At 42.2% G+C, this 16,799-nt stretch overlaps 1 protein-coding gene across 1 annotated transcript; it reads right to left on the bottom strand.

The window, feature by feature from the left end:
* Positions 1-1,033: 1,033 nt before the first annotated feature.
* Positions 1,034-16,059, bottom strand: CCDC77 (coiled-coil domain containing 77). Its single transcript, XM_082311175.1, has 11 exons — positions 15,762-16,059; positions 14,101-14,317; positions 12,721-12,863; positions 10,529-10,625; positions 9,129-9,195; positions 8,260-8,354; positions 6,803-6,951; positions 6,218-6,461; positions 5,165-5,290; positions 4,927-5,079; positions 1,034-3,127 (listed from the first exon to the last, which is right to left on the bottom strand). The coding sequence occupies exons 1-11, from the start codon at positions 15,806-15,808 to the stop codon at positions 2,981-2,983; spliced, it is 1,485 nt and encodes a 494-aa protein (XP_082167301.1). The 5' UTR covers positions 15,809-16,059; the 3' UTR covers positions 1,034-2,980.
* Positions 16,060-16,799: the final 740 nt, after the last annotated feature.

A 16,799-nucleotide genomic window follows, 5' to 3' on the forward strand; every position in this document is an offset into this window, starting at 1 on the left:
ATTTCAACATCCTTTCTGAAATCTATGCAATCCTTCCTTACCTAAATAAGGCTACACAACCATGAAGTTTTTCCCTGCTGCTCATTTTTCTCCCATTTAGGCAAGAAACATTTTTGTATCTTGGCTCACAAAAAGAACAGTTATAACCTTTAATCCTCTGTAGGATAGTCTCCGTATTCCTAGAATGAGCCGTTTTGGAGACCTTTCAAATTCTGTGCTCCTACATACATAACCTGGCATTTGGTTGTATTGAAATGATACAAGTCACACATTACTACTTTTAATTAGCAAAGAAAGCTAATCAGTCTTGGGAGTAAATGCCGGTTTTTTGTTTTCTACCCAAAAATTGTGGAAGAAAATTGACTAATATAGGTCTTGGAACCTTTCCCAGGAAACCCTTTTGGAAATACCAATAGCTCTTTACTGACATCTTAAAGGGTAGTTGTCAGTGGTAGAAAGCACTTGGCTTTTTAAAGCAGTTCTTGGCTTGAAGGTCCACATTTGCCAACATAAAGCAACATTTCACATGATCGCATGATGTCACACAGAAAGAGCATGGACAATACCTTGCACTTCCTGCCCTTGGACAAATATTCAAGCTTCCAAATAAAATGGATTTACAGATCAGCACTACCATAATTTTGCCCATCACCACCCCCTTGAACAGGAAGGGTTCATAGACAAGTGACAAATTAAGAATAAAGTTCAAGCCGCACTTTGATTTTGACACACCAGCAGATATATTAGGAATGTTGTAATTTTATTCTGTTCAGTCTTTCAAGTAGTAAGGAATACTGGCAAGGAAGACAGGAAATTAAACATTTACATCCTTCTTCCCCCAATACGTCCTCCCAATCTTACAAACCTGAATGTCAAAGCCTACAGTCTTTATCCAGACATGCTTCATGGCTTTCAAGTGAGGACAATGTAATTTCATAGGCAATTCTTTAGCTTGGAAGAGTTGAAAATAAACAGAAACCCATTTATTTCTATAGGTTCAAGAGACCTTTTTGCTAGCTTCCCATCAGCTGAATTTAAGTAGATAGATCCTGCTGAATAAGTGGCTAATACTTCATTACGTAGCAATTTTAACTGTGGTAACTTTGATACCTTATCTTCAAACCAGTAGCATGTTATTTCACATACAAACTCACTTTAATTAGCTAGACTTATTTGAGAAAGTACCAGTTCACTAAGAGTGAGACTAAACGATGGATAGCATTATTTAATAACCTTCCTCAACTGTCCACATAGCATCAGCACCCAAGTTGTTCATGAATCAGTTTCTGAACAATTCAGCATTTTCAGCTAAACTAATCAGTGCAACATACTTTAAAACAGCCTCTTTAAGTTGTAGTAGTAGTTGAGCATCTAGGTACAGACTCTCCGCCACCCACACTAAAGTCTGTTTGTGACGAATTTGACCTCAAGAACACACACAAAATAAAAGCCACAGTACAGGACCATGAGGGACAGCAAGCTTGTCACAAAACGGATGCACAACTGAGGTGGGCCTTGACTTCTTAAGGGAATTTCCCCTCCTGCGTTGCTTTAGGTGGTGCTATAAAAACAATTCTTTCTCCAAATCGTGACAGCACAAAAACATCTTTTGCATATCTACCTCTCCCAAACACTGAATGAGGATCTCCACGGCCATTACCACGTCCAAAAGAAACTGCCTGCTTTCACACACTAAGTTCTTTTCAACAGGAAAGGACGTGCTGGTAGGCTATAGGGGTATACTCCAGAAAGACATTCTGCTTCTGTTGCATTTAACAAGGTAGGAAAGGTACAGTAGGAAATAGAGGCACTGAAATCCCTTTTCCTATACAGATCTGCTCTCAGTCTACAAGGTGGACAAGATTTGCTGATGCTACAGTAAAAGCATGAATACCTACAATTATAAACTGGGCTGAAGCCATGTTGTAACCCTTTTCATGATTTCATCTGTTTTCTAGAATTGTGATGTCCTGATGTCTGGTATGAAGATAAACATCACATACCTGGAGTTGTATTTATCATGTAGCAACTAGGCACCTGCTCTTCCACCCCAGTTTCAGTTACAGTTCAGTAGCAACAACTGCTGTAGTAAAAGTTGACCATGATTTGTTGGTACATAACCATGATTTTGTTTAAAGCTACAAAGACAGATGATATGGCGGATAAGGAAGATACTAGATGCCTTTTATTATGGGCTGCTTCTGTGTGTTAAGATAGAAAGGAAGGGGACAAGAAGATGACACTCGATAGTGTAGTACTTCCCTCCACCCCAAACATTCAAAACAAGTGTAGATGTTGCTGGTTCTTGCACATGAGTTCTGTAACAGGCTATCTTTTTCCACCATATTAAATCAGTCAGGTTTGTCTGAGTTAGGTTAGAACCAAGCAAAGGGAAGCCGTTTTAAAGTAGTTATACTGTCAAGGGGAGAGTCGGATATAATACACTTTGGTACATAATTTCTATACGTGGTCTTTTTCAAAGAAAATTTCCAGTTACATCCTGAAGTGCCTAAGCATCAAAACAACAACCATTTAAACCATTTTAAAAGATGCTTCTCACATAGGAAAAGGTCAGTCAAGCAATTCAAATCTTGAAGGAGATCCTTCCATGATTATTAATGTCATTATAACCATATACGTGGTTTATAATATGCTCCAAAGAAAGGTGAAGGCCAGTATACACTGACCCCTATACAGATGTGGAGGTAAGATGAAGTCATAAGCATATTCCTGATACATCAGTCATCGTGTACTTTCTATGTCAGTCTTATCAGGTGCCATCTCTCAGCTGAAACAGCAATATAATCTGGCACATTAGGAGTGGCTCATGTAGAGTGTTATGACATTAACTGCAGATTTCCTGAAGCCTTCTGTCACTGGATGCCAGGAAACAGCCAGGCAGGAGCTGCTCTCACACAGGACTATTCCAGCCTAGCAACGTCCCATTCCTAAAACTAGGATGCCAGCTAATACCTCAGCCTCAGCAGATCCGTAGTTCATTCTCTAAGCCATAGATTTTTGCTTTTAAGTTTTTTAGTTCTCCTTGAATTTTACGGGTTAGTCTGTTTCCTTGGCGGATCTCATGTAGAATTGCAAGATCCTGGTCTGGTCCAATATTCAGAGTCACCTAAAAAGCCAAAGAAAAACAGATTAAGAAAAACAAAGCTGTACAGAATACAATTTAGAGAGTATTACAATGAGGATATGAGGGAGAGAACTCTAAAGGAGACCCTTTGTACCTAGCAAAGAGGATACTTAAGCTAATATCACTAGACTAATGCATATCAACAATAGAAAGGTGCTCCAGAAGCAAAAATAAAGAACAAAGCTTTCATACATTGTGGTGTTATATTACTGGCAAGGAAGAAATCTGGATAGAATATGATCAAGTTTACCCATAACCTGTTGACTTCTTTCTAATTCCCGTATTATTTAGAGACCCACAAAAAGAGGCAAGTTAAAATATTTATTAACTAACTTCTATCTAGTTCTAAGTACCTCACCTGATATGATGACATTTTGTCATCTTTTGCTACTAGAACTAGAGGTGGTTTCACTGCTGTGGCCAACCTGCTGCCTTCTGAACTGCGTATGATTGAAGAGCAGTTCAAGTACAACGTCTAATCTCAGGCCACGCCACATGGCCCACACTGAGCTGAACGAAGGCTGCGGGATAATCAGAATTCCTGATGGCAAGCTAGCCAGGGCTGCCATTTCCTGTCACCCTGGAACTGGCCAGCATGCCAGCCCCGTCACTTTCAACAGCAGAGCAGCACAGCCTTGGAAGCTGCTCTCAAAGCCCTCTTTTCTCTCGACCCTTTAGGGTGTCTCATTGTCATCGTGTAATTCTTGGTCAAAGATTTTAACATGCAAATCGGGAAATGTAGTCGTCTGTAGTCATTTTGACCTCAACTGATGAGAACGATTTAAAAATCACTCCGGAGACTTCTAGCAAGTATTTTGTTCCTCTGCCCTCTTGTGGTTAGAAGTGTAAAGAAATTAAGAATACAATTAAGAGCACACCCGCAGTTAGAAAACATACAGGTCTGTAGAAAGGTATCATAGGCAATTTTTCCCCCATTCACATATGCTGTTTAGTCCTTAAAGAATAAAGTTTAAAAACCTACAGCCCAACAAAAAATAAAAAAAAAAAAACCCGAGGCCTTTAGTGAAGACAAATGAGTTAGTCTAAGTAAACTGTACTGTGCACCAAAAGTACAGAAAACAAGTGAATCGGTGGCACTGTCAGACTCCTGAAAGAGTTGGATGAAAGCTATGCCTAGATCATCCTCTCAAGCATATCTTAATAAATATCTGATCATAAACTCCAAGCAAGATCAAGGCTGTGGCTTCCCTTCTAAGCTGTTCTGATGTTCATCTATACATCTGGAAGCAACTACAGAGGACACAGCTTCAAATTCCAGCCATTGTTTCTGCAGTGATTTTTGCAGAGTTACAAAGGAGATATTAACAAAGGAATAAATAGAATATTCACAATACTTAAGTGAGTGATCTACCTCTTACTGGAACAAAACCAAACACTATGGCCGCCAGAAAGAAAACAAATCATTATTTTCTTTGCAGGATATACTTCTGAAACAAACTACTGCCTTGCAATTTTAAGACAGCTAAGTGAGCTACAGGTATCAGGTAAGAACTTCCAGAGTTGCAACAAAAATACACAGCTAATGTATAACCAAGGCAGTTCCTGGCAAGCTTGATGCCTGACTGATTAGCACAGACAAATCTTTTTTACTTCATAAAACACGTAAGAGGGCAAGTTTTGTCAAATATTAATATCTAAAGGAGCACTTAGGAAATAAATTATTTCCTTAACTCTAGGGGAAATATTGCATTTAAATACTTACAGTACACCTCTATAGGGTAAGCCCATAATAGTCTGCCTCAGAAATGCTTAGCTATTACCTTAAAAAGCTGCTTCTCTACATCTTTCAGCTCCTGCCGAAGCTGTTTAATGTCATTCTTGAAGCCTTCCACTTCCATATTACGACGTTTTTCCAAGGCCTCATATCGCTGAGTCATCAGCTTCAGGCGCTTCCCCATCTTTTCTGAGCGTTCCTATGGAGATGAAAACTCAATAGGGTATACAAAAGAAAGGCTGCAAGATCATCACATAGCTAGCGGATGATTACAGACTAATTACCTTAAAGAGTTCTCTGCCAGCATCTCCCTCCTCACGAATCCTAGCCAGCTCACCTTCCAGGGTGACACACTGCTCTCTATACATGTTTGATAGGCGCTGCTCCTGCATTAGCTGTTCTTGCAGTGACTAGGGCATAGGAGGAACAGAAAGGATCAACTCAAAAGCCAGTGCTCATATAATTTCGCCTGCTCTGGAAAAGCAAGTGTGATAAATTGACAATATGACAGGAAAATAAAAATTAACAACTGGAGATACAGCTAATGAAATAACTAGGTAAGGACAATATTCTGACACCACTTCCATTACCAAAACCTTTTCATTAGTTCTGCATGACTGCTCATGATCAGTTAAAGAACTCTCTCCTCTTCCCCTTAAAAATAATATTCAACTAATGTTGTAATTCCCCTTTTCACAGTTGCTTTCCCAGTACCGCATTTCAGAAGCATCTGCGTTCAGTGGTAGATGAAAACAATTCCCTATTGCCTGTTTACTTTCCAATTCCTTATTGCCTGTTTACTTTCCAATTCCTTATTGCCTGTTTACCCACTTCCCATCTCCCAGCTTCTCCCTGGAAGTATACTAGAAGTGGAAGAAAAATCCTGACTACTGTAGAAGAGCTGGGGACATCAACTGAAAGGACTTAATCTCCCCCGACAGCAGCAAGGAAGACACAGATGCTGCATTCTAAGTCCATTAGCTGAGGGCATTTGCACGAAAAGAAAGGCATGTACGACAAGCAGGTTAAGAACTGTGGGCCCACATATCACATGGCTTGCAGAGGTAGGGATTTGTTCTGGGCATAAAAGAAACTGACAGTGAAGTGCTACCATAAATCCTAACTATACATTTTATCTGAAATTTGCAAGCAATGCTGATTTTGAGGCAGGAGAGGTTTTTTTTTTTTACATTAGTGACAACAATAACATAACTTATGGCAAGCCAGTACAGCTTTGAAAGAGCTGCTAGCTGCTGCCTGTCTTGGCAAAACCCAGATGCTTGCAATTTTCTAGTAAAAAACTGTTTAAGACCCTCTACCTAGGACAAAAAAATCACCTTTATTTCTCTGCTGTGGAGTTTCCAAGTTCCATCATCTGCTCGAAGCATCTTCTTGGTATCTCTCTGCTTCTTCTCTCTTCCTGGCTCCCTGCTGATAATAAGCTGATCCAGACCTTTGTCAAGTTTCCTCAACAGACTGTCCTTCTCTGCCATCCATGCTTTCTCATTGGCTCGGGCATCAAACTTGAGCTGGAGAAAGTCACGAGTGCTCTCATATAAGAGATTTTGGGTCTTATGGAGTCTGTAAAAAGGGATCCCAGTGGAGTTAATTAACTTCTTTCCTAGTTCCTACCTTTATTTCCTCAGTCATCATCACAAGTTGGAAGAAAAAGATAGGTGCTTTCCTAAAGATATTAGCTCTTCTCATCTAATGAAAGAAATTATATTCTTCCAATGTGAAATAGGATTTTTAACATATAGATTACTCCATTCATCTTCTTCCACACACACTACCAAACAGATGGCTGCATAATTTGCTTTTCTGCCTGCTGCAGGAAGCAACATGCTGAAAGCCAAAATATTTCTGTTGTTCCCCTCTCTTCTCATCTCATGACTACATCACGGTCATTCTCTCACACTCACTTATCTGTTATAGTTTTGATCTTGTCCTGGTCCCTCTCATGTTGGACCTGGGCTTCCTCCATGTGAATCCGCCTGTCCTCTAGTAGTGCCTCAACCTGTTCCTTGGATAATCGTGTCTGTTCTTCTATCTGAGCTTGCAGGGCCTCCACCTGAATAAGCAAACAAAGACATTACTGAATAAGACCTCATAGAAGCTCTGCTCCCATCCTTGCAAGTCTCTTAAATTCCAAGATTCAGATCAAAGACTCTACCCAATAACACCTAATTTCTCAATTTTTTATTTTTGTTTTAATGCAAAGTATTTCAAACAACTAAAACATTTTAAGAAAAAAATCATGCTATAGGCAAGACAGGCATATTATAAGCAGCAACAATAGATCGAAGATACTGGGAAGATTTAAATTGCACACAGGATGTCACAAATCCTGTGGAATACGTAGACACTTCTGTCCCTATGCTACCATCTTCCAATGACGTGGTGATATAAAAATACCTAAACTCTAGGAAGGCAGCAAGTCCATATATCTTGAACAAAAGAAATTACTCAACCAGAATGAATTACTAAATGTAAACAAGATAATGAGTGAAGGAGAGGGATGCAAAGAATCCTGATCTAGGGCAGGTAGTCAGGGACACAAATTGGAACAAGTAATTGAAAAATGTGCGTCTGGCCTATGTGTAAGAAACTATCTGAAAAAACTTGGCGTGTATTCAGATCGCTTATTTTTACGACAATTTTGTATGATGCTTTTGGTCCAGAATAAACGTTGTTTGACAGCTCACTGGCCACTAGGTCAGTCACCACTGCCCTTGAACAAAAAAAAAAACCACAAACAAACAAACAAAAAAATCAAATCTATCTGCTGTACAAGTTTGCTCTTTAATTTGCTTTTCTTGACTCATCCTTCCTCATGCCTTACATACAGCTTCTGGTATCTTCCCCAGTTCATGATTCTGTACATTTTATCTTCCATTCTGTCATGCTATCTACACCCTATCTTTCACTGACATCTAGCAAAGGGAACATTTCATTGTACTACCACATCTTATCGGGCTGCCTAATTCCGTCCCAGACACATTGTTTTTGTCAGACTTCCACAAAATACCCAACCCTGCAGATCTTCTGTGGGTTTAATGTAAATTCATAGCCACAATCAAATTATGGGAGATAACATCAATTACACATTCTATATTTAAGGGCAACACATTCCAGTTGACATTACTGGAGCATCTGCTTATGTAAAGCTTCCAGAATCAGACCCAAGTTCTCAAATCTAAGCCTACATTCATCGCAAAGGAACAGCTAAGCAAACTGATAGAAAGTGGGAATCCACAGTAAGATGTGGGGACTGATAAAATTGGTATGTCTACATCTTATCTAAGCAGGCAGCATATTTGTCTATCTTAATTTCCTGGACAGCCAGGAATTATGTCCATCAGTTAGCAAATGTTTTTACCTGAAGTAGAAGTGTTTGATTATCTCTCTGATATCTCTCAGGACTTTCTGGTTTCTCTCCTTTTGCTGCTGGTTTTGAAGTGCTCCTCTTGGTCCCTATTGCAGAAATTTAACAGAAGTAGAGAAGGGTTTTCCAATCTACCTGCAGTACCTTTCCAAGCATGAAATATTGTATGTTCTGGCAGGCCTACAAGAACAGGAAAAAGCTTGCCATAGCTACAGTCACAAGGACTTCTAGGAGGGCTAGCTGGAAGAAAAGAGTTGCAGAACTTAGGGTGATCACATACCTTTATCCCACACTATCACACCACAATATTTAGGCAACCTACTAATTTTCTTGGCATATACAGAAAGCAAACTTAACACATTTTCTTAAATAAATGAATAGGCAGATGACACAGGTGCATGAGCATCAAGCCTTGAATGAGTTTTGAGCTTGTTAGCTGATTTCAGTCAATTTGGAAGAGGCAGTTCTTTCAAAAGAGAAAATCAGTAAGCAGGCATACAGACCCACACTACTGTCTACACTAAATGCAGGCAGAACCTCACGCCTTGGAATGGCCGTGGCTGAGGGTGCCTGTCCAGTTGGTGCCTGCATAGTTCCAGAACAGCCATTTCACGGTCATACCAGCCTCTTCCTTAGCTGAGCAGATCACAGACATGAGAGCCAGCTCAGGTTATTTTAAAAGATTTTGAAGGGAAGCCAAGAGTACCGCGTGTATATGCACGCGCACACGGATACATCTAGGGAACTTAATGGAGGTATACCAAAGTATTCACAGTCAGGAATTATTTTGGTATACTGGACACAAACATACAGAGAAACAAGTATCAATAGCTGAGCTGCTGTTAATCAGCTTGGTGTGGTACCTGTTCTGGAAGTATCATTTTGTTCCTGTGACTCTCTGGATTTAGCTGGCCTTTGCAGAACAGTAACCTATAGAAACAAGATTAGATATCTGCGCTCAACATCTGACTTCTCCAAAGTTGCAATGGTCAGGAAGAAACCTTAAAGAGTAAAATGAGATATCCAAAAGAATAGCATTACCTTACTTTTATCACAAGACAAGGAAGACATTCACAAGTGTAATGTCCGTGTTGAAAAGTTTCCTTTATCATGGCTGAGTTTTGCCATTTCTGCCTCTATTTTTCACCGAAACAACTGGAAAGTAATCCTGCCTTTGCTGCCTTCATTAGGATGAAAATCAGCACCCTCAACAGGAAAAGGAGCATTTTGGGGACAGAGAGGAGAAGAGGAAGGTGAAGATGAAGATCACGTTATTTCCTTCTTTCATACTCCTCCTTGCCTTAGCAAGACAGAGAAACATGAAGCTTGATTGATCAGCACATTCACTCAAGCTACTGAACAAGCCTGGGATAAAAGCTAACTGATAAAACTACTGAAACAACTCAACTGTTGAACTGAAACCCACTTAACAAAAACAGGAGGTGATGAGGGAGCAAGTTTAATCCCAATGCTTAGCTTGAGGTCAATGCTATACAATAGGCCTAATTTTAGAGCTACCCTCTATCAGGGAATTTTAAAGCTTCTGCAAGATTTTTGAACTGCTTGAGCAGTGCAGAGCAAGCACAAACAATGCTGCCTATTTCAGTCTTTTCCTGCACCTTATTCCAAGATAAATCCTATATTCCATCATAGTCTGTCTGAATCATTCTTTCTCATGACTTTCTTAAGTAGGTTCAACTACACTGCACTTCATATGCACTGCCACTTAATCATTTGACATTATTTCTGAAATATGCGATACAATATTGCCTAGAAGGGATGGCTCTTCTGCGGCCTCCTGCCCAGGAAACTGCTGCAGCAACCTCAACACTGCTTTGCTCTTTACTGAGGCCCTAAGAGATAGGCACTCTGAGATAGCTGATCTTCAAACACCGCACCTGGTAATTTTCTGCACTTCCTTTTTTTCTTTTTTTCTTTGTGATGTTCTCTCCAACTTCTCAGTGACCATTTGCCAGATGGCTTCAGACTCCTATCTGACATTTAGGAGGCTGATCTGGAAGTATGTTTTGAAGGCAGAAGGGGACTGATGCTAAACGGACCTACTTCCAGCGTGCTTGTTCCTAGCTATCTGTCAGCAGCTATACTAAAACCTGATGTTGCTACAGAGCTACAGATCCCTCCTACTTTGGGCTCATTTAGCAACTTTTTACCTGTGGAACAGATCTGGTCTGTGGGCAGCTTCTGCGGTACAGATCTTCATGTTACAATCAAAAGCAAAGTTCTACAGAAAAATGGAACTTGCCTTATGTGGAGGCTCCTTGTGAAAATACGTAACTTCTCCTTTGTCTGTTCCCACTAAAGCCAGGAGATGTTGAATTTTTTTTCTATCCTCCAATTCCCTGGAATTCGAAGAAAGTGATCAGCACATTGCTATTTTTAAGTACATCAAGACTTCGTGACACACTGTCCTTCTAGTTTACTCATTAATGCTTACAAGTTTTCCAAACTGTTGCAGTTCTTGAGAATACTGCTTTAAAAATGAACTCCCCAAAACATTACTGATGTTGCCGATATAGGAACACCACCACCAATTCCACTGGCACTGGGGAGCATTCCTCTTTTCAAATACAACAATACTACATAGGCTGAATCAGCAATAGCACATGGTGGTAAAGAATTTGCATTCCAGAGTTATGAACTACCTGAAATCCTGTCAGATACTTTATTCGACAGATTGTAAGTGCCCATTGTTTTTAAAACAAACTATATTAAGGCTGTATCAGACCTTTCATCACACTCTTGAGAAGTACCAAAGCACACCAGCACACATTTTGACTTAAGTTCTTAAAAACTTAACAGAAAACTTGATATCATCACCCATAAATGTTCTGAAGAAGGTTGGGAACTCCTTTGCCACTGGCAGCTAGTCTGGTATAGCAGGTTATATTCCAGTTCACCAACTAAATGGCATTAAAAAGCAGTGGCTATCAACATGATCTCATAGAGCGAGGGGAAACTATTTGCTTTGGTCTGTATTTTCTATTTGAGCTTAAGTATTTTTACGGCTGAGGGAGGAAGTTTTGCCAGGCAGGTGCAAGGTCTGTGTATTGGGTTTGTGTGGCAAAGTTTTGGTAGCACGGGGGCTACAGGGGTGGCTTCTATGAGAAGATGCCAGAAGCTTCCCCCATGTCCAACAGAGCCAATGCCAGCCGGCTCCAAGACAGACTCACCGCTGGCCAAGGCTGAGTCCATCAGCAACAGTGGTAGTAGCGTCTCTGTGATAACATATTTAAGAAGGGGAAAAAAAACCTGCTGCACAGCAGCAGCTGGAAGAGCAAGGAGTGAGAATATGTGAGAGAAACAACTCTGCAAACACCAAGGTCAGTGAAGAAGCAGGGGGAGGAAGTGCTCCAGGCACCAGAGCAGAGATTCCCCTGCAGCCCATGGTGAAGACCACGGTGAGGCAGGCTGTCCCCCTGCAGCCCATGGAGGTCCACAGTGGAGCAGGTATCCACCTGCAGCCCCTGGAGGACTCCACGACGGAGCAGGTGGATGCCCAAAGGAGGCTGTGACCCCATGGGAAGCCCACACTGGAGCAGGCTCCTGGCAGGACCTGTGAACCCATGGAGACAAAGGAGCCCACGCTGGAGCAGGTTTGCTGGCAGGACTTGTGACCCTGTGGGGGACCCACGCTGGAGCAGTCTGTTCCTGAAGGACTGCACCCTATGGAAAGGACCCACACTGGAGAAGTTCGTGGAGGACTGTCTCCCATGGGTGGGACCCCACACTAGAACAGGGGAAGAGAGTGAGGAGGAAGGAGCGGCAGAGACAACGTGTAATGAACTGACCACAACCCCCTTCCCTGTCCCCCTGTGCCACTCAGGGGGAGGAGGTAGAAAATTGGGAGTGAAGTTGAGGCTGGGAAGAAGGGAGGGGTGGGGAGGAAGGTGTTTTAAGATTTGTTTTTATTTCTCATTATCCTACTCTGATTTGATTGGTAATAAATTAATTTCCCCAAGTTGAGTCTGTTTTGCTCATTACAGTAATTGGTGAGTGATCTCCCTGCCCTTATCGCGACCCATGAGCCTTTCATCTTATTTTTTTCTCCCCCTATCCAGCTGAGGAGGGCAGTGATAGAACAGCTTGGTGGGCACCTGGCGTCTAACCGAGGTCAACCCACCACAGTCTGCTTAAATCAGAACCTCCACATTCAAACTGGTAACACACAATTCAAATCTGGATCTATGTTCAACTTCTGCTCTTCCTTCTACTACCGATATAGGAAGAATAATACGTGGAAACATGTTTTTAGCAGCCCAACACATTGCATTCCACCTCCAAGACTGGTACGATTTCATAGGACACGATTTCACATTGCCCTCCCTGGGAAGCGTGGCATGAGTGCTTCTCTGAAGATTCCAGATCTGGATGAGAGCTAAAACATAATGCAATTGCTACTGCCAGTGACCCAGCCCACCATCTAAGGCAACACACCTGATTTTCAGACGGTCATTCTCTGAGTAAAGACGAAGGACATGTTCCTTCTCCTGGAACAGGTAGACTTGCATATCACTCAAAGCCTTTTGCAACTCCGCAATCTCCTCTTCTCGCTGACGTACTTCCCATTGCAATTTGTGCTAGGTAGAGAGAATGAGGTACTTGAAATGATACACAGCATTACAACACTTACAACTTCAAACTGCTTGTGCCCTGAGCCTGTAGCTGGTATAGAACAACTGCCAGTTCAAGTGAATTATTTTATTCTCTTACAAAATTTGACCAGATGAGGGCAGTATTGGAAAAATTATTAAAAAACGTTTCAACAGGGAGTTCAGAGCCCTGAGAACCATTGTCACTATACAACAGTCAAATAAGGCCTAAGCTAGGGTCTCCAGTTTCCAGTGGCTGCACTTCCGCACTCGCAGAGTGGCACAGGTATGGGGAGTCCGACATCAACAAAAACCTAGCAAAGCCTCTATAGTAACACTTACTCTTAAAAGAAATTAACAGAAGAATAAACATTAAAATATCCATATGGTTTAGTAGTGAGAAATCTGGCTAGTTACTGTTTCACTAATGCTTTTCTACCTGGTGTGGAAACTAGCAAACCTTTCAAAGAGCCATTCCCATAGGAGAGAAGACACTACTTTGGAACCTGTCCCTCTTTTTCCCATATGTTGAGTGAAAGTAACTTGTACGCCACATATTTCTCGAGGGCCTTCAGGCTGCTTCAAGCATGGCCAGTACTTGAGGAGGCACCTCAGTCACCTCAGAAGCGATCCTTCTATTCCCAAAGGGACATTCACAATTACAAAGATGACTGCTAGACAGATGTATGCTGTAAGGCATCTCAGAGCACTGAATATCTTACAGATATTCTGTAAGATTCCTTCCTCTTAAAAGGCAAAGATTTTTAGCTTTTGGAGTTTCTTGTAAATTTGCATTTAGAATTCCATTGCAGTAAATAAAAATTATATCCGTATCTCAAAGCCTATTAAATTTGGACAAAAGAGCACTCATTCTTCACTATGAGAAACAAGGGAAAGCAGTTGGAAAACATGGGAATTGAACATCTGAACGCAGGCTTTAATTTAAAAAGAACAGAAACAAACAACCCACTGTGAAGATATAACCAAACTATAATAACTTAAGAATAGAAGAATATCCTACAGGCATGTTTCTGTTTGCTTTGACAGAGGACAGAGCTAGATTTTACAATCAAGCCCTGAAATCTACTTATTTCTTCTTAGCTCAGTTCTACCACATTACTGCTAAATCTTAACATCACCTGTGCTGAGTTTTCAATTGAAGAAAAACATTAAGTTTGTGTAAGGATACGTCATTCATACATCATTCAAAAACTCTTTTCCTAACCTGCTCATCATATGTTTCTTTGTATCTCTCCAGCCTTTTTACCAAATCCTCATGTTCCTCATCAAAGTCAGCAATCTTCTTGCGGTAGTATTCCAGTAGCTCCCGGGAGGGACGGAGAAAGGCCAAGCGCTCATTGATTGAAGGGAGAGGAGTAAAGTCCTCCTGACTCGGAGACTGAGAACTAGCGTATCTGGATGAGACATGGGGGGTTGCCAGCCTGGACAGAAACAGTTTCTAATGACATGTAAGCTTCAGACAATAAAATAAAAAAAAAAAAAAACAAACAAACCAACAACACTCTAAAACAGTTAAAAATAAATTTTCAGTTTTAACACAGGTTCAATTTCAGAGACAGATTAGCTTGTCTGTGCTCTGGGTATTAAGAGGAGATCACGGCATTCAGGAGAACCAAAAGCTTTGATACAGAACAGCTCGCAGGCTTACTATACTGTGGAGATGGGGTCAACTGATGGAAAAGGGAGAAAGAAAAATGTTACAGAAGGAAAGTCTCATAGGTTGTTTGGGGAGGGTGAACCTGAAAGGAAGAGGAAGAAAGAAAAGAAGGAGAGAACAAAGAGAACAAAAACTCCATTGTTGTGCAATTAGAAGCAGCAGCTGAAAGATAAACAGGAAGACATAATCTGTGACACAATCACTACTCGATATCCAGAAAGAAAAACACTTTCTAAAGAAAGACTGTTGAATAACAACAATAATTCAGGTTAGCTGATGCACCAGCCACCATAATTTATGGTGTAGGTCTAGGAATCTACATGCTTCCCTTTCTGGTGCACTTGATGTTCTTATCCACATGGCTTGTCCACCCTTCATAGTGAAATAGAAGCTTCCAAGTTCTTGAATCTTATGTTGAGGTACTAGATGGAAAGCATGTCAATATTACATAAATCAAATCAAGAATATGGACATGAAATTACATATCTGATTTTTCTTTTAAGCAATGTTTACTGCATTTGAACATTGAACCTGCTCAAACAAGCACCAAATTTGCAAATAGAGCTGCACATAGTGTTCAAAATTCTCTTGGAAAGTGTTCTTTTCATTATTTATGTTAATCTGACAAACACTTGATACCACAAGTAACAGCATTAAAGCTAAAAAGCTTCTTTACTGAAGATTTGCTTAACAAAAACACAGTCCAGAATCTGAATCTGGAGCCAGTGCCAGAACTTTGATCATAAAGTGATCTGGCAGGTGACACCAAGGCAGCGGTGACCTTTATGGGCCAGCTCACCAAAGCTGCTTAGATCAGAACCCCAATGTCCTAGATCCATGAAAACATGGCAAGCTCCGTAACTCCTGGCACTGTAGAAAAGTATTAAATATGCAATAATATGACTATTTCACATAGGAACTTTCCCACCAGCTGTGCCCAGAAATGCCTTAAACAACACACTTGGAAAAATAAGTAAGAGCAACAGAAGAAAACAGGTAACATAGGCACAAGGTGAATACTTTATTACTGAACTAAAGGATAGTAGAAATTGAAAGCCGTAAGGATAAGGAAGCACAACAGGTACAAGAGCGGACAAAACAGTGCCTTAGGTGAAGCCTGGCTACCGGACAGAAAGGGAAGAGCTGCGGGGCAGAGCCCGCGGCGCAGCTTCGGTGCGGGGTGACGACGGAGGCAGCCCCCACACTACCTTCTGGAGCGAGGGGAGGTCCCCGGAGAGCAGGCCGTCGCGCTCATGGGAAGGGCCGGCCTCACCGCGGGTAGGGGACAGAAGCTTCGAGCCGGCCGCCTGCGGCCCCGGGTACCCCGGGAGGCTGGCGGAAAGACGAGCTAGGTGCAGGCCCCGCTGGGAACGGCCATAGCCGCGCGGAAAAGCCCCTGGGGGGGCTGCCGAAGAAGCCAGGGACAAGCTCCCGAGGCAGCACGGGAGGGAGCTGGCACCACCCGCACACGGCCGCCGCCGCCGCCTTACGGCCCTCCTCTGAGCAAGGCCCCCAACGGCAAAACAACCGCCACAACGGGCCCTCCACCACTTAAACGGCGAGGCAACCTGCCGCCCGCCGCCTCCTCCAATCACAGGCAGCCTTCCATGCGGCGCCGACCGTCTCTACCAATCACCGCTCGCGACACGGGCGCCAGGGGGCTCGGCGCCGGCGCCTCTGGGAGTTGTAGTCCTTGGGTCGCGGCGGGGGGGCGGCGGCGCGGCGGCCGCCGGGGGAAGGAGCAGGGGCCGCCGCCGGGCGCTGCCCAGGGCAGAGGCAGCCCGCAGCGGGAGCTCGCTTCGTCCACAGCGGCAAGGAAAAAACCCCAAACGTCTTTTTTTTTGCCTCCTTTGAAAATGGGCTGAGCGGAAGGCAGGGGCTGTGAAGCGCTCGCAGGTTCAAGGTCTGGCTGAATACCCATACTTATTTTTTAGATCATCTGGGTGCTTTTTAGGCTCCTCATCCCCCACGTACGTCTTCCTGCACCCAGCAGCGCTTAGCATTCTGCTTGCAATGTACACAATACGCTAGTTCCTAATATAGTTGCTAAGCGCGCTGGAAAAAAACCTGCACGCTAATAAGCCAGATTTTTTTCTTAACTGTTTCTTTAAAGAAATGGACCTTCTGTATTACCAAAAAAAAAAAAAAAGGGTCTACGCTTACTTATAAAACTAGGAGGTTCTTCTTCAAATCAATTTTCTCAATAAACAGAGAAAAGAGGAGGGTAGATGGTTTTCCGGGCAAAG

Source organism: Platalea leucorodia, assembly GCF_965183815.1.
Source record: "Platalea leucorodia genome assembly, chromosome: 4".
NCBI lineage: Eukaryota > Metazoa > Chordata > Aves > Pelecaniformes > Threskiornithidae > Platalea > Platalea leucorodia.

Bases quoted from the DNA above. Each gene is read 5' to 3' on its own strand.
- CCDC77 (XM_082311175.1), bottom strand. From the start codon at position 15,808: ATGAGCGCGACGGCCTGCTCTCCGGGGACCTCCCCTCGCTCCAGAAG. The intron at 14,318-15,761 runs GTAGTGTGGGGG...GTTTCTGTCCAG, and splicing joins ACCTCCCCTCGCTCCAGAAG to GCTGGCAACCCCCCATGTCT. The intron at 6,952-8,259 runs GTAAAAACATTT...TTGCTTATTCAG, and splicing joins ATCAAACACTTCTACTTCAG to GTGGAGGCCCTGCAAGCTCA.